A 23500-nucleotide genomic window follows, 5' to 3' on the forward strand; every position below is an offset into this window, starting at 1 on the left:
GGACTGCAGCCTACCAGGCTCCTCTGTCCATGGGATTTTCTAGGCAAGAGTACTGGAGTGGGGTGCCATTGCCTTCTCCGAGCCTCATCTGCCCTTAAATCATATCAAGATTTCACATCTCTAGGTATACAGTGTTGTTGTTTAGTCACTAAGTCGTGTCCGACTCTTTGGTGACCTCATGGACTATAGTCCACCAGGTCCTCTGTCCATGGGATTATCCAGGCAAGAATACTGTAGTGGGTTGCCATATCCTCCTCCAGGGGATCTTTCTGACCTAGGGATCAAACCCAGGCAGGCAGATTCTTTACCACTGAGCCACCAGTGAAGCCCAGGTAAGCATTAATTTAAACCAAAATAGAAAAAAAAAGGCCACATGGAATTTTTAATAATGAGATATTACTGTGTAAGTATTTTGTAGATATGGAATGGGACTCTTCTACTGATGGGTCTGAAACTTGAATGCATTGTCTAAAATTGCTTGAAATAAGTGGCCACTGATGGGGTCTTAAGAGAAGTCTTTTTGTTTCGATGACGGTTTTCATTGTTTCAAGGAACATATGAACTACATATATCATTTTCATAATGAAGCATTTGGTATAAATGAGTTTTCCCAGCCTATACCAAAGGAAACAAAATGAGTAAGAGAAAAGTGCATAGTATTCTCAAAAGGAAAAATATTGAGAAGATGCCAATTCTTCCCAATTTAAAGTCATGGAAAAATTTAAATATAAAAAAAAAGAACAGAATAGTATAATAAATCCACTTGCATATCATTTGGCTTCAAGAGAATTAATCTACAGCAAACCTTGTTTCCTGTATACTCCCATATCCCATGCTAAGATGCCATATAACTTGAAACTAAACCCCAGATGTTATATCATTTTGTCCATAAATATTTCATAATGTATCCTTAAAAGACTGGAACTCTTTAAACATAACTGCAATACCACAATCACCTATAAAGTATTTTTTTAAAAACATTCTTATTTGGAAATGATTTTAAATTTACAGAAGTTACAAACATAAAAATACAAGCAGACAGGTAAAAGAAGCACCTATAGACTCTCTATCCAGACTCATCTATTGTTCATATTTACCCCAATTGCTTTATCATTTGTTCATTCATCTCTCTGAATTATTTCAGAGTAAGCTATACATTTGTTGTTTAGTTGCTCAGTCGTGCCCAACTCTTTGCGACCCTGTGGACTGTAGCCCGCCAGGCTCCTAAACACAGCTTGTACCTCCTAAGAGTAGGTATCAGTTCAGTTCAGTCACTCAGTTGTGTCCGACTCTTTGCGACCCCATAAACCATAGTACACTAGGCCTCCCTGTCCATCACCAACTCCTGGAGTCCACCCAAACCCACGTCCATTGAGTCGCTCACTCAAACTCATGCTCATCGAGTCGGTGATGACATCTAACCATCTCACCCTCTGTCATCCCCTTCTTCTCCTGCCCTCAATCTTTCCCAGCACCAGGGTCTTTTCAAATGAGTCAGCTCTTTGCATCAGGTGGCCAAAGTATTGGAGTTTCAGCTTCAACATCAGTCCTACCAGTGAACACCCAGGACTGATCTCCTTTAGAATGGACTGGTTGGATCTCCTTGCAGTCCAAGGGACTCTCAAGAGTCTTCTCCAACACCACAGTTCAAAAGCATCAATTCTTCGGTGCTCAGCTTTCTTTATAGTCCAACTCTCACGTCCATACATGACCACTGGAAAAACCACAGCCTTGACTAAATGGACCTTTGTTGACAAAGTAATGTCTCTGCTTTTCAATATGCTATCTAGGTTGATCATAATTTTCTTTCCAAGGAGTAAGTGTCTTTTAATTTCATGGCTGCAATCACCATCTGCAGTGATTTTGGAGCCCAGAAAAATAAGGTCAGCCACTGTTTCCACTGTTTCCCCATCTATTTGCCAGTGATAAAACGACAGTGTAGCCATAACTGCATAAATTTACATTTATACAAGACTTTATACAAGACTTTTATTTAATCTACCATCCATATTTTAGTCTTCTCAGTTGATCTAATAATATTCTTTATAGTATTTTTTACCCTCTAGTATAGAATACAGTAAAGGGTCAGGGATTATATTTAATTTCATGTATGCTTAGCCTCCTTTAATCTGGAAACCATGTTGTCTATTGTGGCCATTTAAATTAAAATGGAATGAAAGCAACCTAAACGCCCATTGACAGGTGAATGGCTAAAGAAGGGATGGTGTGTATATGTATATAAATAATGGAATATTATTCAGTCATAAAAATGAATGAAATAATGCCATTGGCAGCAACATGGATGAACCTAGAGATTACTGAAGTAATTAATTAATTAATTAAGTGCTGTAAGTATAGCACTTAAGTGAAGTAAGTCGGAAAGAGAAAGACAAATACCACAGGATATCACTTATACGTGGAATCTAAAACACAACACAAATGAACATATCTATGAAACAGAAAATACTCGCAGACGTAGAGAACAGGCTTGTGGTTGCCAAGGGAGAGGGGTGGTGGGGAGGGAAGGATTGGGAGTTTTGGATTAGTAAATGCAAACTAGTATGTATAGGATGGATAAAAAACAAGTGCAGAGCACAGGGGACTATATTCAATATCCTGTGATAAACCATAATGGAAAAGACTATGAAGGGCATATATACATATAGCTGAATCACTTGCTGTATAGCAGAAATTAAACATAATATTGTAAATCAACTATACTTCAATAAACTTTTTTAAAAAAGTAAAAACATTTGCTTTTACATTTGTGTTTATCTTCCCTTATACTGAAAATATAGGTACAAAGTGACATTAACATTATATATACTTATCGTGTCATATATTTATATGTGTATCTGTATAATTTCAAAGTAAGAATAACAATTCTATTAATACTAGGACTCCTGGCAACAGTTAAAGCTCTTTTGTTTTTTGGACATCTGCCACTTGGAGTGTAATGTCAATGAATTCCATGCCCATCACTTAAAATAATTCTCTTGGTGATTATGCCAACAACCTGATTTACAGTTAGGCTCATTTGCTTCAATTTGTGTTCTGTAGGCAATTCTCCAACACCAATTTAGAGCCCTGTAATTTAATTCAGTTCTAACACTACCTATAGTTAACATCCAGTCTCACAAGGTAAAGTGTAAGGTCCCCAACAAGACTGCCCTGACCTCAGACACCAGTTTTCAGGGGGGTGCCCAGCCGACCTTCACTTCTGCACAGCCACCTACAATCCTGGGGTTTCCCACAACTAGTTCCTCTCAATAGAACTCAGGAAAGTGCTATACTTACAGTTACCATAATCAAGATGGTTTTAACTCTTCCTTTCCAATCTAGATTTCATTTCTTCCTTTCTTTTTTACTTCCTTATTACAATGGTTAGAACATTAGTCGCTCAGTCGAGTCCAACTCTTTCGACCCCATCCATGGAATTCTCCAGGCCAGAATACTGGCAAGGGTAGCCTTTCCCTTCTCCAGGGGATCTTCCCAACCCAGGGACCCAACCCAGGTCTCCTGCATTGCAGGCGGATTCTTTACCAGCTGAGCCACAAGGGAAGCCCCTCAGAACCTTACAGGCTGTGCTAAATAGAAGTGGTGAGAGTGGGTGTCCTGTTTTACTCATCTAATAAGGAAAGCATTCAGTCTTTCATCAGTCAGCACGATGTTAGCGGATAATTTTTTCACTGATGCACTTTATCAGACTGAGGCAGTTCTCTTCAATCCTAGTCTGCTGAGAGTTTTTTTTTTTTTTTTTTTAATCATAAATGAGTGTCAGGTCTTGTCCAGTGCTCTTTCTGTATGTACTGAATTGGATCATACGGTTCCTGCTTTTTGTATGTTAATGTTTTAAATTTCATTAATCAAACTATGAATGTTAAATCATCCTTGAATTCCTGGGATAAATCTCAGGAAGTATTATCCTTTTCATATATTGTGGAAATTTTTTAAAATTTATTTTAATTGGAGGCTAATTACTTTACAATATTATGGTGCGGGGGTGGGGGGAAAAAAAACAAACAAACAAAAAAAATATTATGGTGGTTTTTGCCATACATTGACATGAATCAGCCATGGATGTACATGTGTTCCCCATCCTGACCCTCCCTCCCACCTCCCTCCCCATCCCATCCCTCAGGGTTATCCCAGTGCACCAGCCCTGAGCACCCTGCCTCATGCATCGAACCTGGACTGATAATCTATTTCACATATGATAATATACATGTTTCAATGCTATTCTCTGAAATCATCCCACCCTCACCTTCTCCCACAGAGTTCAAAAGTCTGTTTTTTACATCTGTGTCTCTTTTGCTGTCTTGCATATAGGGTCATTGTTACCATCATTTCTAAATTCCATATATTTGCGTTAATATACTGTATTGGTGTTTTTCTTTCTGACTTACTTTGCTCTGTATAATAGGCTCTAGTTTCATCCATCTCATTAGAACTGATTCAAATGTATTCTTTTTAATAGCTGAGTAATATTCCATTGACTATGTGTACCACAGCTTTCTTATCCATTTGTCTGCTGATGGACATCTAGGTTGCTTCCATGTCCTGGCTATTGTAAATAGTGCTGCGATGAACATTGGGGTACATATGTCTTTTTCAGTTCTGGTTTACTCGGTGTGTATACCCAGCAGTGGGATTGCTGGGTCGTACGGGAGTTCTATTTCCAGTTTTTAAAGGAATCTCCACACAGTTCTCCATAGTGGCTATACTAGTTTGCATTCCCACCAACAGTGTAAGAGGGTTCCTTTTTCTCCACACCCTCTTCAGCATTTATTTTTTGTAGACTTTTTGATAGCAGCCATTCTGACCGGCGTGAGATGGTACCTCATTGTGGTTTTGATTTGCATTTCTCTGATAATGAGTGATGTTGAGCATCTTTTCATGTGTTTGTTAGCCATCTGTATGTCTTCTTTGGAGAAATGTCTGTTTAGTTCTTAGGCCCATTTTTTGATTGGGTCGCTTATTTTTCTGGAATTGAGCTGCAGGAGTTGCTTGTATATTTTTGAGATTAATTCTTTGTCAGTTGCTTCATTTGCTATTATTTTCTCCCATTCTGAAGGCTGTCTTTTCACCTTGTTTATAGTTTCCTTCGTTGTGCAAAAGCTTTTAAGTTTAATTAGGTCCCATTTGTTTATTTTTGCTTTTATTTATATTGCAGAATTTGATTGCTAAAAATAAAGATCTTTTGCATGTATTTCATGAAGGATATTTGTGTCATTTTCTTTTCTTATAATGTCCCTTTCTGTGTTTGGTATCATGCAGGCCTTATAGAATAAGTTGAAGGATGCTCCTTTCTCTCCCATTTTCTGGAAGAATTTGTATAAAACTGACATTAGTTTTTCCTCAAATGGTATAAATTGGTAGAACTTACCAGTTAAGTCAGCTAGCCCTGGAATTTTCTTTGTGGGAAGGTTTGTAAGTACAAATTCAATTTCTTTTACTAGAGAGAGGCTTATTCAGATGATCTATTTCTTCTTGAGTTCATTTTAGAAGTTTGTGAATCCAACAACATGTAAAAAAGATTATACTCCACGACCAAGTTGGATTCATCTCAGAGTCACAAGGATGGCTCAGCACACACAAATCAATCAATATGATACACCACTTCAGCAAAAGAAAAGTAAAAAATCAGATGATCATCTCAACAGATGCAGAAAAAGCATTTGATGAAATTCAACATTCATTCACGATTAAAAACTCTTACCAAAGTGATTATAGAGGCTATTTATGACAAACCCACAGCTGACATAATACTCAACGGTGAAAAGCTGAAAGCCTTCCCACTAATATCTGGAACTAGACAAGGATGCCCATTCTCACCACTTCTGTTGAACATAGTACTGGAAGTCCTAGCCACAGCAACCATAATAGAAAAAGAAATAAAAAGTATCCAAATTGAAAGGGAAGAGGCAAAATTGTCATTATATGCAGATAACATAATACTATATATTTAAAAACCAAAAAAATCCACACAAAAACTAACAGAACTGATAAACAAATTCAGCAAGGTAGTAGGATACAAGATTAACATACAGAAACTGGTTTTATTTCTTTACAGTAACAATGAAATGTCAGAAAGGGAAAGGAAAAAGGCAATTCCTTTTAAAAAAGGAATTACATCCAAAAAAGGTAAAATACTTAAACTAAACCTGACCAAGGAGGTGGAAGATTTATATGCTGAGAACTATAAAACATTGTTAAAGGAAACTGAAGATGATTTAAATAAATTAAAAAATATCCCATTTCTACTGGATTAGAAGAATTAATATTGTTAAGATAGCCATACTACTAAAAGCAATTTACAGATTTAATATGATCCCCACCAAATTACTCATGATATTTTTCACAGAACTAGAACAAATAAACCTAAAATTGATATGAAAGCATAAAGATTCCTAAGCAATCCTGAGGAAAAAGAATAAAGCAGAAGACATAAGACTTCAGAAAATAACTATGAAGCTACCGTAATCAGCATGGGGAACTCTCCTGGTGGTCAAGTGGTTAAGACTCTGCATTCCCAATGCAAGGGGACTGGGTTCAATCTCTGGTCAGGGAACTAGATCCCATATGCTACAACTAAAGATCACATGCTGCAACTAAAGATCCTGTATGCTACAACTAAAGATCCCATACACTGCAACAAAGACTGAAGATCCCATGTGCTGCAACTAAGACCCAGAATAGCCAAATAAATAAATTAATTAAAATAAAATATTAAAAAAAATCAGCATGGTATTAGCACAAAAACAGACATATGGGTCAATGGAACAGAATAGATAGCTCAGAAATAAACACGTATACCTATGGACAAAAGAGGTAAGAATTATACAATGGGGAAAAAACAGTCTCTTCAGCAAGTAGTGTTGGGAAAGTTGGACAGCCACACGTAAATCAATAAAGTTAGAACATATCTTTACATGATACACAATAATAAACTCAAAAATAGTTTAAAGACTTAAATACAAGACAAGACACCATAAAATTTCTAGAAGACAACATAGGCAAAACATTCTCTGACATAAATCATATCAATGTCAATCTCCCAAGGCAACAGAAATGAAAGCAAATATGAACAAATGGGACCTAATCAAACTTATAAACTTTTGTACAGCAAAGGAATCATAAACAAAATTAAAAGACAACCTATGGACTGGGAGAAAAAAATATTTGCAAATGGTGCGACCAACAAGGGCTTAATTTCCAAAATATACAAACAGCTCACACAACTCAATAACAAAAAACAAACAACCCAATCAAAAAATTGGCAGAAGACCTAAATAGACATCAGGGGCTTCCTGGGTGGTGCTAGTGGTAAAGAACTTGCCTGCCAATGTAGGAGGTGTAAGAGATGCAGCTTTGATCCCTAGGTTGGAAAGATTCTCTGGAGGAGGGCACGGCAACCACTCCAGTATTCTTGACTGGAGAATCTCATGGACAACAGTCAGACACTACTGAAGTGACTTAGCATGGATACATGCAAATAGACATTTCTCCAAAGAAGACATACAGATGACCAACATCATTAATTATTAGACAAATGGAAATCAAAACTACAATGCGGTACCAGCTCACACTGGCCTGAATGGCCACTGTTAAAAAGTCTACAAATAGCAGATGCTGGAGAGGGTGTGGAGAAAAGGGAATCCTCTTACACTGTTGGTGAGAATGTAAATTGATGGGCCACTATGGAGAACGATATGAGGTTTCCTCAAAAAACTGAAAATAAAGTTGCCGTAGGATCCAGCAATCCCACTCCTGGACACATATCCAAATGAAACTATATTTCAAAGAGATACATGCACTCCTAAATTCATAGCAGCACTGTTTACAATAACCAAGACATGGAAACAATCTACATGTCCATTGACAGATGAATGAATTAAGATACGGTATATATACACACAATGGAATATTACTTGGCCATAAAAAAGAATGAAATAATGCCATTTGCAGTTACACAGATGGATCCACAGATTATCATACTAAGTGAAGCCAGAAAGAGAAAGACAAAAACCATGTATCACTTTATATGTGGAATTTTAAGTATGACACAGGGAACTTATCTATGAAACAAAAAGACTCACAGACATAGAGAACAGACCTGTGGTTGCCAAGGGAGAAGGAGTGTAGGGAGGATTACATCGGAAGTTTGGGATTAGCAGATATAAGCTATTGTCTATAGAAAGGATAAACAACAGGTCCTATTGTATAGCACAGGGAACTATATTCAGTATCCTATAATAAATCATAATGGAAAAGAAAAAAATGAGTAGTTTGGGTCTTTCAAGGAATTTGTCTGAAGTTACTGGCATAAATTTTTTCATTAATTTCTCTTATTATCCTTTCAATGTTTATAGGATGCATAGTGATGTCCACTCTCTCATTCCTGATGCTGGAAATTTGTGTCTTCTCTCTTTTCTCCCCCTGATCAGTCTGGCAACTGATTCATCAATTTTACTAAATCTCAAAAAACCACTTTCTGATTTTACTAGTTTTCCCTGTTGGTTACCCATCATCTATTTCTTTAATTTCAGCTCAGATATTTATTTCCTTTCTTTTGCACATCAATTAATTATGTGAAAAAGTGTCAACCTCACTATTCATTAATTCATTCACTTATTTATTTAATAAATATTCTCTGAACGTCTACCATAGGTCAGGCACTGGAATCAGCAGGGGGCAAAAAGGCACAGTCCTTTTCCTCATGGAGCTAAATAGGAGTCACTTATAATTTCTTAGAATAGAACAGATTGTTCATTAATCAAATGACACCAACAAATAAGTTGGACATACATAATTTTATGAAAAAATAATAACTAAAGACATAATAAATAAAGCAATGAGAAAAAATTTTCTCCTAGTAAGTCGGCAAAAAAATTTTCAGTTCAGTTCAGTCATTCCGTCGTGTCCAACTCTTTGCAACTCCATGGACTGCAGCACACCAGGCTTCCCTGTCCATCACCAACTCCCGAAGCTCGCTCAAACTCATGCCCATCGAGTCGGTGATGCCATCCAACCATCTCATCCTCTGTCATCCCCTTCTCCTCCTGCCTTCAATCTTTCCCAGCATCAGTGTCTTTTCTAATGAGTCAGTTCTTCACATCAGGTGGCCAAAGTATTGGAGTTTCAGCTTCAGCATCAGTCCTTCCAATAAATATTCAGGACTGATTTCCTTTAGGATTGACTGGTTTGATCTCTTTGCAGTCCAAGGTACTCTCAAGAGTCTTCTCCAACACCATAGTTCAAAAGCATCAATTCTTTGGCACTCAGCTTTCTTTATGGTCCAACTCTCACATCCATACATGACTACTGGAAAAACCATAGCTTTGATTAGATGGACCTTTGTCAGCAAAGTAATGTCTCTGCTTTATAATATGCTATCTAGGTTTGTCATAGCTTTTCTTCTTCTTTTTTTTTTTTTTTCACAGCTTTTCTTCTAAGGAGCAAGTGTCTTTTAATTTCATGGCTGCAGTCACCATCTGCAGTGATTTTGGAGCCCAAAAAAATAAAGTCTGTCACTGTTTCCATTGTTTCCCCATCTATTTGTCATGAAGTGATGGGACCAGATACCATGATCTTCATTTTTTGAATGTTGACTCTTTTACAGGCAATTTTATGGCATAGCATAGAAATTGGTACAAAGGTTTTAGAAAATGATTTTGTAATATACATCAAAAGCCTTAAAAGTGTTAATAGCCTTTGACTCAATACATTTCCTTTCATGCTTTGTTCCTAAGAAAATGATCAGAAATGCAAAGATTTATAGTCAAGAACATTTATCACAATACAATTTGAATAGTTTAAAAAGTGCTGAGTAAACTGTGATATATACATATGATATACAGACATTAAAATGTTTTTATAAAGTTTAAATGACACAGGAAAATGCTCATGATTTTACGTCATAATGTGCTTAGCCGCTCAGTCATGTCTGACTCTTTGCAACCCCATGGACTGCAGCCCGCCAGGTCCTTCTGTCCATGGGGATTCTCCAGGCAAGAATACTCGAGCGGGTTGCCATACTCTCCTCCAGGTTATCTTCCCAACCCAGGGGCCGAACCCAGGTCTCCTGCATTGTGGGCAGATTCTTTATCATCTGAGCACCAGGGAAGCCCTTTGTGTTACACTGTATGATCTCAACTCTATACAGATATATACATATGCATTAAAAAGAAAGACCAAGAGAAGTGTAGCAAATCAGTATTAAACAATGGTTACTGGTGGGTGACAAGATTATAGTCATTTCATTCCATGCACTTTCGTTTCTATACTATTCAGTTTTCTACAATGAGTCTATATTACTTTTGCAACTAGAAAAAGGTTAAAAATAAATATATACATATATAATCGTGAATTAGTTACTATGGATAATGGCAGAAGTAAAATAGAAAAAAGAACAGTGTGGGAGGTGCTCAGTGTTTGGAGAAGAAAATTGTCAGAGAACGTCTGGGAACAATATGTATTGCTCCTGATGTCTCTACCGGACATTCAGGATACAGGCAAGCAAAGCCAGTTTGCTTGGGAAGTGACTATGAGCTTCCAGGTAAAGCAGGAATTTGGGGAGATGGGAAGCAAATGGCTAACTGTGAAGAGGGCAAGCTATCTGCTCCATGGACCACACCACCTACCTCACCATCTCTCACTCTATTCTAGTCACATGGAACTTCCTTGCTGTTCCTGAACACTGCCAGACATCCGTTTCTGCCTCAGGACCTTTGCACCAGTGCTGTGTTCCCTCTGCTTCAAAAGTCTCCCCCTTCTCTCACCGCCTTCAAGTCTTTGACCAGATGGGACTTTCTTGTTGAGATCTGTAATCCTCTGTCACTCAGCTCCAATAGAATGTGTGCTCCATAAGGACAGGAGGTCCTTGGTCTGTTTTATTCACCACTGTATACCCAGTGTCTACAAAAGTATCTGGGATTTAGTAGGTGACCAATAGATATTTGTTGAATAAACAAATGGTTATTGATATTACTCTTAATGGAGTGTTTTCTGAAAGTTCAGATGTGTAAACATTGCCTGCTAAGAACTAACAAGGAGTCACTAAGAGTGAAAGAGCTCATGGACCCTCCTTGATGCTTCTTCCTGCCAGGCTGTTTAAACACATCCCCCCAGGAGGATCTCAGTTGAGACATTCAGCCAGTTACAAACTCAACCAATGATTCTTTCATCCAGCACACATTTCTCCATCTGGTCTACAGGGCACAGGGATCTCTTTAGGAAACCGATAAACTGTCTATTAGAGTCTAGATAGTGGCTCCCACATTTTCTAAGCCTGGCTAGTCTACTAAATGAAATAAAATTATTCTTCTATGACTCATTCTTAGTGACCAAGAAAATGTGAGACGCTTAATTTGATCTGTTGGTCTCAAAGTGCAAGAAAGTGGTGATCAGCTCTGTGTGAGGACTCACTTTCTAAGAGTCAGAGCTATACAAAGTGGAACACACTGCAGGGGGTGTAGTGAGTGTCCTGTCACTAGGGCTATTCAAGTGGAGGCTGGATGATGACATGGTGAGGATATTGTGGGATGGGTGGTTGGGCTAGAAGTAGGTTGAACCTGAAGGCCTCTTCCAATTGGGTCTTTTTTAAAAAAAAATCATTTATTTTCTTTTCCATTATAGTTTAACACAGGATATTAAATAGAGTTCCCTGTGCTATACACAAGAACTTTGCTGTTTATCCATTCTATATATAATAGTTTGCATCTGCTAGTCACAGGCTCACAACACACCCCTCCCCAACCCTCCCTCCCCCTTGGCAACCATGTCTATTCTCTATATCTGTGAGTCTGTTTCTGTAGATAAGGTCCTTTGTGTCATATTTCAGATTCCACATATAACTGCTATCATATGGTAAATATCTTTCCATTTCTGGCTTACTTCACTTAGTATAATCTCTAGGTCCATCCATCTTGCTGTAAGTGGTATTATTTCATGCTTTCTTATGGCTGAGAAATATTCCATCATATATATGCACCACGCCTTCTTTATCCATTCATCTGTTGGTGGACAGTTAGATTGTTTCCACATCTGGGCCATTGTGAATAGTACTACTGTGAACATAGGGGTGCAAGTATCTTTTTAAATTGTAGTTGTGTTTGGATATATGCCCAGGAGTGGGATTGCTAGATCATACGGCAACTCTATTTTTACCAACCAAGAGTCTTTGATTCGTGCACACAGGTCTCACGTTGTGGACTGTAGGAAGTGGCACATTGCGGACGGTAGGAAGATACTGGGGCTCAGCAGGTTAATGAAAAGCTGTCCAGGAAACTCAAAGACTGATCTCTTCTATTTCATCTAGTGTATGATGTGCCTGTGTGCTCAGTCGCATCCGATTCTTTGTGATCCCATGGACTGTACTCTGCCAGACTCCCAGGAAGATCCCACATGGCATGGAGCAACTGAGGCCGTGGGCCACACTATTGAGGCTGTGCCCTTAGAGCCTGGGAGCCACGACTACCGAAGCCTGCAAGCCTAGAGTCGCTGCTCCGCAATGAGAGAAGCCGCCACAACGAGAAAACCTCCTACCGCAAGTGGAGAGGAACTCCCGCTCTGCGCAACTAGAGAAAAGTCCACGCAGCAACGAAGACCCAGCACAGGGTCTTCTACATAAATATTTATGTATTTTAAACACATAAATTTTTTTTAAAAAGTGATTGTCAGGGGTAGGGGTGGGGAAAGTGGAGGAGGGGCAAATTACTCTTTAACAGACACAGAGTTTCAGTTTAGGGAGATGAAAAGTTCTGGAGCCGATGGTGGTGATGGTTGTACAACAACATGAATGCATTTGATGCCATTGAACTGCACACTTAAAAATGGTTACAACAGTAAATCTCATATTATGTATATTTTACCATAATAAAAAAAAAGTCTCGCCAATATTTTGCAAATTGATGGCACCTGCATATTTACAGCCTTCTCCTGTCTAGAAAATAGTCAGATAGATTTGTATGGGATGCTTTAGGGTAAGGAACTGATATAAAAGGAGGTGCTTTTTTGAATGCTACTTACATATTTTAATTATATGATTTGTTCAGGAACATAAAGCTCTATTATGTACATTCTGGCTTCATCATAAATTAATCATGCTTGGTATATTATTAGATTGACTAGTCTACCTTTTTTAGACAATAATTGCACACTTACTAATTGGATTAGCTTTCAAATATATTTCTGATTAAAAAAAGAGACTCAAAATTAAAGAACTAAGTTTTTTTTTATTTCGTTTTTTGCAAGTTAATGAGGAATGGAAAGAGATTGTTTTAAATCTCTCAACATCACAGCAGCGGCCAGGCTCTGGCTTGGCTGAACGCCAACGCCATACCTCATTAATTACTAACAGGACCCCCGCCTTGATATCTGAGCTCCTGCCTCCATCCTGCGTGTCTGTCCTCTTAACCGTTCCCGTTTCTCAGCTTGTGTCCCTGTTTTTGTCACACATCTAGGACATTCCCAAGTGTCTCGGTTCTTACAACTGTATGCCTGTCACCCACGCTCACAGCCCCCGGACCCCCGGATTCCTCCGGGGGTCTCTGCACTCGTGCCAATCCCCTCCCCAGGTAGGGCTCCCTGCCCTGCCCCAAGCACTGCAAGAAGGGGACCCTCCTAGGGGACACGTCTCCCAGAGGCTGACTGCCTAGCTACTCTTCTCGGCCCACACACGTGGGTGGTCCACCTCTGGGTCTTGACTCCAACAAGACCGAGAGACAGCTGAGCTGCCGGCCTCCGCGCCTAGCTGGTGAGACCTCCCAGCCAGACAGTCCCTGGCACCCCTTCCCTCCACCCCTGACTTTCAGCTGGACGCCTCTCCCAGGCCCCCTGCACTGCGCTGTCCACTCCTAGGGCCTCCTGGTTTCTGCTCCCCTGGGGCCTGTCATTCTCCACATCCTGGGAGATTCTGGGCTACGGGACATGCTGATGATGAGGCTCTGGGACCAGCGCCTGGGGTGAGGTCAGATGTGCCTGGCCCAGGAAGGCGTTCTGTAAGGGCAGGAAGGAGACTGGATGGCATCCATGCCTTCCTCCGGGCCTCATCCCCGGGTGGCAGCAGCATCCCCACCTCTTCTATTCCAACTGGCCTCCTCCTTCCCTTAACTCCTGCCAAGAGTCTTGTCTGCTTCACCCCGGGAGCTTTCAGTCATGTAACACCTTGCCGGTGAATGAGCTGCTCCGCCTGGCTTGTGTTCCCAACCAACCTCCAGTGGAAGTCTTGAATTTTGAATTTTTTATGCCCTATTAAACTCAGCCCAGGCATGTGGTATAAGCTCAGTTCAGTTCAGTCGCTCAGTCGTGTCCGACTCTTTGCCACCCCATGGACTGCAGCACACCAGGCCTCCCTGTCCATCACCAACTCCCAGAGCTGGCTCAAACTCATGTCCATCGAGTCGGTGATGCTATCCAACCATCTCATCCTCTGTCATCCCCTTCTCCTTCTGCCTTCAATCTTTCCCAGCATCAGGGTCTTTTTCAATGAGTCGATTCTTTGCATCAGGTGGCCAAAGTATTGGAGTTTCAGCTTCAGCATCAGTCCTTCCAATGAATATTCAGGTACATGCTCAGTAAGTCCTGATTTAAAGTCTTTGAAGCCAGTGCCATCCCTTAAAAGAATTGCTTGGCACCAGGCCACGAGCTAAATGGTTTAGATGAATTCTCTCATTTAGTCTTCAAGACAACACTATGAAATTGGCGGTAATATCTCCCCTATAACAGTTGAGGCAACTGAGGCATCAAGGACTTGCCCAAGATCACCCAGCAAAAACAGATGATCTGGGGTTGGAAGTCCCCTTGGTGCCAACGGCCTCCACTTTGATGGACAGAACTGACTCATCAGCCCAGCAACCACAACTCCCTGAATGCTACCTTGGCCCAGGCGGCTGGCTCATAGCACAGACCATTCAGAAAGGAAGGGAGACTAGGGACAGTCCAGTCCATTCATACAGTTACTGATTCTTTCGGTAAGCAACTGTAGGCCAGTCAGGTGCCAGGCGTGGCACCGAGTCTTGTCTGGCTGACATTTTTGCACATCTTACCTCCTCCCAGCCACCTCCACCTCACTCTTCTTCACCTGGTGAAGGATGGCTCTGCCTTCAAGACTCAGCCAAGATATCTTCTCTAGGAAGGACCTGGGCTTCTTCATTGCTACTGGCATGTGGTTTGGGCTCCAGAAATTCATGCTTTGACTTCCTTTGTCCCTTGTAGTTCCATCCTCCACCCCTGATGCCAGCTCTGATGTTTGTTTGAGATGTAGCGATTGAAGAACCACCAGTCTTCCCAGGTGGCTCAGTGGTAAAGAATCCACCTGCCAACGCAGGAGACATGGGAGACGTCTCGCAGGCTCGGGAAGAGCCCTTGGAGAAGGAAATGGCAACCCACTCCAGTATTCTTGCCTGGAAAATCCCGTGAACAGAGGAGCCTGGCAGGCTACAGTCCACGGGGTTGCAAAAGAGTCGGACACAACTGAGCGACTGGGTACGTGACAAGCACCGGGACTGAAGAGCAAGGTGATGTTCCAGGAGTTTGGGGGATGCCTTTCAAAACTAGGCAGGCACATCCCTGCTTTACATAATAGATGCGTTTAGAAAGGTTGCGGGTACATGACCTTTTTATGAATTGAAATTCTGTTTTCCAATTGATGTATGCTTCAGAGGTGACATTCTAAATTGCTGTTCAACTTCACTTTTTTAAAATGCTGGGTCCTAGTACTTTAAAAACAAGCTTCTCTCAAGTGAACTTTTCTAGAGCATGATAATTATTCATATACGATCCCTTGAGTGTTCTGACATAGCTTCCCATTCAAAAGAATGCTATTGGAATCTTTTGGCAAAATGAGCACCAACCCTCAGTTTATAAATTGGTCAGATTTGGGGAGGTCAAATTAATTGTGATGTGGATGTATATGTTTGCATGCTAAGTCACTTCAGTTGTCTCTGACGCTGTGATCCCATGGATTGTAGCCCACCAGGCTCCTCTGTCCATGGGGATTCTCCAGGCAAGAATAGTGGAGTGGGTTGCCAAGCCCTTCTCCAGGGGATATTCCCGACCCAGGGATTGAGCCTGTGTCTCCTGCATTGCAGGCAGATTCTCTACCACTGAGCCATGGGGAAGCCGTGTGGATGTGTATAGTTAGAATCAAATAGAACTAAGTAGCTTAAACAAAGACTGAGAGTTTCACTGCAAAATGCCCTCCACCTACCCCTCCCCCACCCAGGGGCAACCACAGTCAACTCCTTCTGGCTCGGAGATTTTCCTTTACTTGTGCGAAGTCAGAGCTGAAGCCCACAAGCCACAAAACCTCAGTGAAAGAATTTCTTAAGGCCTGTTAATACTGGTGGGCGCAGCCAGGCTGAGCCAGCATGAAGTAAGCCGATCTGATCACCAGCATCCTCTGCAAACGCCGGAGGAGCGCTCCCACACGTGGCCTCTGATAACAGATACATACCATTGTCAGATGCTGGGAAGGGTGACATTGAGCTTGAGTGGGCTGTGGTCTTAAGACAAGTTAAGAAAGGCTTGACAGAGGAGGAACAGGGGCAGAAGGTGTGAGGTCCCCCAACTCCAGCACATAATCCTATGCTACTCTTTGCTTAGAAGATTTCCACAGCTGGGGTGCCTATAGCAATCAAAAAATGTGCGTGTAACTTACTTGCGCATGTTTTCTTATCTGGGTTAAGAGCAAATCCTTTAGGGCACCGGCAAAGGTAGGAGCCGTCGGCATTTACACACTCATGTTCACATCCGTGGTTTTCTGAGGCACAATAGTCCACAGCTGTAAAGATGAAAACACAGAGGTTAAGTAGAAACATAAACAGAGGTAAAGGGTGTAGTAGATTGGAAGCATACCTACAACAAATATAAGCAAGGATTAATACCATTGCCCCCAAAAGAGGATGGATGAATAAATATGAAACTAAAACTTCCCTCTTGAGAAAAAAATCAGGAGTCAGGATCAGACAATTCATACCAGAAGGTACTAAAGAACATAAGAACAATTGAAAGCATGGAGTCCTAACCACTGGACTGCCAGGGAATTTCCTAACAAATGTATTTAAAAGTTAAAGAAATGCAAATCAAAACACTCACAAGGCAAAATTAGTAAACTGCAAAAGTAAAGACAAGATAAAATCCAGTGGTGGCAAGGCAGCAGGGAAACAGAGTCAGACTTATTTATAGTGGGTGGCATTATAAATCCATAAAAACTCTTCCGGAAGGACATTTGACAATATTCACTCTGGAACTGTGACCCCAAAACATAACTGAAAAAAAGAGCAAATTAACTATATGGAATAAGCTATTTATAGCAATATCATTCACAAGTGACCAAAAAATTCTGGAAAATAAAAGATGAACACTTAAAAAGGAAAAGTACTTTAGTAGTTTATGAGAAAATACACCGGCCTTTTTTCTCATTAATCCTACAAATATTCACTGAGCACCTACTCTGGGCCCCGCCCTATTTTAGGTACTAAAGATGGAACAAATAACAGAACACATGAAAACTCCAGTCCTTGAGAAGCTTACATTTGGATGCTGGTGGTAGATAAAAAAGAAAGTAAGTAAGTAAAAAACACAGTCTCTGAGAAGGTAGAGAGTGTTTTGGAGAAGAGCAAAAAATTTAAAAGACGGCTTACTCCTTGGAAGGAAAGTTATGACCAACCTAGACAGCATATTAAAAAGCAGAGACATTACTTTGCCAACAAAGGTTCATCTAGTCAAGGCTATGGTTTTTCCAGTGGTCATGTATGGATGTGAGAGTTGGACTATAAAGAAAGCTGAGCGCCGAAGAACTGTGGTTTGGAGAAGACTCTTGAGAGTCCCTTGGACTGCAAGGAGACCCAACCAGTCCATCATAAAGGAAATCAGTCCTGAATATTCATTGGAAGGACTGATGGTGAAGCTGAAACTCCAATACTTTGGCCACCTGATGCAAAGAGCTGACTCATTTGAAAAGACCCTGATGCCAGGAAAGATTGAAGGCAGGAGGAGAAGGGGACGACAGAGGATGAGATGGTTGGATGGCATCACTGACTCGATGGACATGAGTTTGAGTAAACTCCGGGAGTTGGTGATGGACAGGAGGTCTGGCACGCTGCAGTCCATGGGGTCACAAAGAGTCGGACACAACTGAGCGACTGAACTGAACTAAACTGAAAATGGTGAAAAGGAAAAGAGACTGTCGGGGGTGAGAAAAAGGGTGTGATCTAACAGCAGTGGTGAGGAAAGGCTTACCAGGAAGGCGGGAGTTGGCAGAGCTAGGAGGATAACTGGGAGGGAGCGCTAACTGGGAGGGAGCACCCCGGGCAAAGGGAACGTCAGCAGGTGCAAAGGCCCAGAGACGGGAATATGCCTGTGAGCTGGAGGATCAGTGAGGAGGCCAGAGTCACTGGAGCAGAGAGGGGTGGGAGACAGAAAGACTGCAGGTCAGGAGGGACCGTAGGGCCATTGCCAGGACTTCAGCTTTTACTCTGAGTGAGTAGGGAGTAAATCCCCCAGGCGGAGGGTTATGAACAAAGGAATCGAGAAGAGACCATAGCATCAGATATGACTAGAACACCAGCTAGGAGATTTCCCTGGTGGTCCGGTGGTTAAGAATTCACCTTCTAGTGCAGCGGATGCAGGTTCCTCTCTAGGGGGAGGAACATGTGTGTGCGTGCTAAGTCACTTCAGTCGTGTCTGACTCTTTGTGACCCTATGGACTGCAGTCTGCCAGGCTCCTCTGTCCATGGGGATTCTCCAGGCAAGAATACTGGAGTGGGTTGCCGTGCCCTCCCCCAGGGGAATCTTCCCGACTCAAGGGTTGAACCCACATCTCTTAAGCCTTCTGCATTGGTAGGCAGGTTCTTTACCACTAGCACCACCTGGGAAGTCCCGGATCCCAACGAAGGCCACCTAAGCCCGCAGACCGCAACAAAGACCCAGCACAGCCAGAAGGAAAAACAGAGAAAGAAAACCAGTTAGGAGGTTACTGTAATAATCCCAGGGAGGAAAGGGTGAGGGAGACTTAACCGGCACAGGGTGGGAAGGAGGTGGGAAGAGAGAAGGGCATGGCGTTCTGGGCGTTTCTTGGGGACTTGTGTGTCCCCACCCCCTGCACAAAGTTATGGTGAAGTCCTGAGCCCGGGTACCTGTGAATGTGATCTTATTTGGAAACTGGTGTGTCTGCAAATACAATCAAGTTAAGATGAGGTCATCTGTCTGGGGCCTAATCCAGGGTGAAGGAGTGAAAGTCGCTCAGTCGAGTCCAACTCTTTGCGACCCCGTGGGCTATACAGTCCATGGAATTCTCCAGACCAGAACACTGGAGTGGGTAGCCTTTTCCTTCTCCAAATTCAGTGTGACTGGTGTCCTCATAGGAAGAGCAGAATGCCATGTGAACACATACGAGAGCAAGCAGCGGTAGCTCAGGAGTGCCGAGGACCAACAGCCACCACCAGAAGCAAAGAAGGATTCTCCCTCACGGGTTTCAGAGGGTCATGGCCCTGCCAGCGCCTTGTCAGACTACTACCTCCCAGAGCGAGGAGACAATGCAGTTCTGCCGTTACCAGTCATCGGTTTGTGGTTCTCTGTTATGGCAACCCTGGGGGACAGTACACCAGGTTGAAAGTGGGGCCAGTCAGATTCCTTTCAGATTAGAGATGAAGGGAAAAAGAGAGGGATTCAGGCTGACTCAGGGATGCGGAAGGTGCAAGTGGGGTGGGTTTTGTAGGGAATACTCAGGAGTCCCATTTGGGGTAGTAGGTAGCATAACGTAACTGTAAATAAGAAAACAAAGTCTGGTGAACAAAGTAGATTTGAAAATTGCATATTTACAGTGATTATATCCACTTTCAATAGAGCTCTAGGCAAAATCTGAAAATTAAAAATAAAAATGCTTTGCTTCCTGTGTTAAGGTGGTAGGATTATGGATTTTTTTTTTCCTTAAAAATGTTTCCCTCTAAATAACGATTTAGGCTATCCGAATACCAAAAAATTTATAAATAATAACAAGGAAATCGAATCTGCAAATTAATGCACATGTACAGTTTTAAAAAGCAAAACCAGGCATTGAGAACATAATGACATACAAACACAGTAATCAAAAGGCACAAAGGGAAAAGCTAAAGATTTTTAAAGGCTAATAATGTGTGTTGTGTTTATTCTTTTGCTCCCAGGCTTCATTAAGTTTCTGTTAAGGTGTTTTTTCTAATATCCCTCCCTAAAGAGTTCTAATAAGGCCTGATACTTGTGGTTTTAACACACAAGCCATTTTGGTGGGAACAGTGCATTCAGTCTCAGGATCTGAATGTCATGGATGTCAGCCAGTTGCTGGAGTTGAGTCACAACATAAATACTGAGCTAGCACCAGATCTTTCTAAAAGTTAACGTATCAGCTTTCAAGAACTAATGTTATCATTAAATGAATAGCTGGGGACACTCAGGGCACAGAGGTCAAGGACACCAAGTCCTGGCACGTGCCCCAGGCTGCACGCCACAGGACGGGCCCTGCTGTAGCCCACACTAGCCGGTATCAGCAGGAGACACTCCCCACCTCCAGCCTCCTCACCCTGAGCCTGAACTGCTGTCTTGAAAATCTCCCAACCCTGGACACGGTTGTCTGCTGTCCGCTGGGCCCACTTCGGGTCACCCACTTGTTAGCGTGTAATTGCACTCATCTCCCATGCTAGTCAGGTCACGCTTAAAATCTTGCATGCTAGGCTTCAGCATTATGCGAACCAAGAACTTCCAGATGTCCAAGCTGGGTTTAGAAAAGGAAGACGAACCAGAGATCAAATTGCCAACATTCACTGGATTATAGAGAAAGCAAGGGAATTTCAGAAAAACATCTATCTTTGTTTCATCAACTATGCTAAAGCCTTTGACTGTGGGGGCCATGACAAACTGTGGAAAGCTCTTAGAGAGATGGGAAAACCAGAGCATCTTACCTGTCTCCTGAGAAACCTGTATGCGGTCAAGAACCCTGTATGGAACAACTGACTGGTTCAGGATTGAGAAAGGAGTATGACAGGGCTGTCTGCTGTCACCCTGTTTGTTTAACGTATACGCTGAGCACATCATGAGAAATGCCGAGCTGGATGAGTTACAAGCTAGAATCAAGACCAGCGGGAGAAACATCAACAACCTCATATATGCGATGATACCACTCTAATGGCAGAAAGGAAAGAGGAACTAAAATGCCTCTTAATGAGGGTGAAGGAGCAGAGTGAAAGAGGCGGCTTAAGACTAAATATTTAAAAAAACCAACTAAGATCATGGCATCCGGCCCCATTACAGCATGGCAGATAGAAGGGGAAAAGGTGGGAGTAGTGATAGATTTCCTCTTCTTGGGCTCCAAAGTCACTGCAGATGGTGAGTGCAGCCATGAAATCAGAAGATGATTGCTTCTTGGCAGGAAAGTGATGACAAAACTAGACAGTGTGTTGAAAAGTAGAGACATTACTCTGCCAACAAAGGTCAGTATAGTTAAGGCTATGGTCTTCCCAGTGGTCACATACGGTTGTGAGAGCTGGACCGTAAAGAAGGCAGAGCGCCAAAGAACTGATGTCTTCAAACTGTGATGCTGGAGGAGACTCCTGAAAGTCCCTTGGAGATCAAACCAGTCAATTTTAAGGAAGATCAACCCTGAATATTCACTGGAAGGACTGAGGCTGAAGTTGAAGCTCCAGTATTTTGGTCATCTGATGTGAACAGACGACTCATTGGAAAAGTCCCTAATGCTGGGAAAGATTGAGGACAGGAGGAGAAGAGGGCATCAGAGGATGAGATGGCTGGACGGCATCATCAATGCAAGGAATATGAACTTGGCAAACTCCAGGAGATGGTGAGGGACAGGGAGGCCTGGCGCGCTGCAGTCCATGGGGTTGCAAAGAGTTGGACACGACTGGGTGACTGAAAAGCAACAACTCCCCACGTCCAACCTCCTCACCCTGAGCCCCAGCTGCTGTCTTGAAAATCTCCCAACCCTGGATACAGCTGTCTGCTGTCAGCTAGCTGGGCCCACTTCAGGTTACCCATTTGTTAGTGCTGCTGCAGTGAAAAGGAAAAAAAAAGAGGAATGAGGTTTTTTTCTTTCCCTTTCCTGAGAACAAAGAAGATAAAGAGAGCAGCGAGCCTGCCTGAACATTCCTTGTTTGTTTTTTTTTTAAACTTTAACTGCTCCTAACTCTGCATGTCTGTAACTAAGTTTGCTTTTCTGCCCCCTAATTCTGCAGGAATTACACACTTCACACTTATTTTCCTTTGATTCTAAGCTAAATACATCCTGAATCTGGTGTTTACCCTTACAACACCCTTCCCTTGTAGTTATACATCAGAAAGAAGGCTGCAGAGCCATCGAACTGCCAGACTCAATCACTGGGTTACTGACACGGGGCCAGTCTTTGAAACAATACGAGAGGAAGAAATCAAGATCCTATCACCTTAGTTCCTCATCGCTGACTCCTGGCTGCAAGCCCTCATCTTATATAAGGCTCTAGACTCTTCATGGAGGAGGGGCACAGTTTTTGAGGCATCAGCCTACTGTGTCCCCCTCTCCACTAGCTTAAATCCACCTTCCTATTTCCTCCAAATTCTGTCTCTGTAATTTTTTATTTGGCTTCAGTGGGCAGAGAAAGCCAAGATTTTGCCAGCAACAGTGTCCCTTCCACAGAAAGAGCTGCTGATCTATCTGACTTCCATGTTCCAGGCGACTGACAGTACCACAGTGATGAGTGGGCCGGTCACTGTACCTAAAAGCCTAAAACTCAGACACTACCTCTCTCTGGAATTTCTGAGCCCAGCCGTCTTTGTCCCTCAGAGAGACACTTGGGTGTGCTGGTCCCATATCAGACTGGGGAGAGACCAGAGGCTTTGCTTGGGCCTGAAGTCTAAGCCACATACTCCAATCTCATCTTTTTTTCCCCCAGAATGTTCTAGAATAGGATATCCAATGTTGACTCGGGTGTTAATAAAGTTGCACAGGAGAAGCTCTTTTAATTGACTGCCATGTAACCAACTTCTGATCGATCATTGCTTTTCATTCCCTCTGAAAAATATGGGACCTGACGCCCAGAACATGCTAAATGCTCAAGGCTGTTGGAACAGCTGTGCTGCCAAATACCTGTGCACATCTCTCGTTGGCTGAGCTGCATGCTTATGTGGCAGCCTCGGAGGAACACATGTCCCAGAGCACCTGTGTACTTTCCCTATTGACTCGCTGCATGCTTATTCAGTTCTCGAAATGTGGTGGTGACCCAGCTGCAACAATCCTCCCTTGAGAACTTGTTGTTGTTCAGTCCCTAAGTCATGTCCTACTCCTTGCAACCCCATGGACTGCAACATGCCAGGCTTCCCTGTCCTTCACCATCTCCCAGAGCTTACTCAAACTCATATCTGTTGAGTTAGCAATGCCATCCAACCATCTCAGCCTCTGTCGTCCCCTTCTCCTCCTGCCCTCAGTCTTTCCCAGCATCAGGGTCTTTTCCAAAGAGTTGGCTCTTTGCATCAGGTG

At 42.2% G+C, this 23500-nt stretch overlaps 1 protein-coding gene across 2 annotated transcripts in view; it reads right to left on the bottom strand.

Moving 5' to 3' along the window:
* The window catches only part of MATN2 (matrilin 2), a 163021-nt gene that overhangs the window by 40948 nt on the left and 98573 nt on the right, over positions 1-23500 (bottom strand). For both annotated transcript variants that reach the window (XM_043879246.1, XM_043879245.1), the window contains exon 6: positions 16661-16783. In XM_043879246.1, coding sequence (XP_043735181.1) covers positions 16661-16783 — 123 coding nt within the window. The remainder of the gene's footprint in view (positions 1-16660; positions 16784-23500) is intronic.

The sequence above is a fragment of the Cervus elaphus genome, chromosome 21 (assembly GCF_910594005.1).
Source record: "Cervus elaphus chromosome 21, mCerEla1.1, whole genome shotgun sequence".
Taxonomy (NCBI): Eukaryota; Metazoa; Chordata; class Mammalia; order Artiodactyla; family Cervidae; genus Cervus; species Cervus elaphus.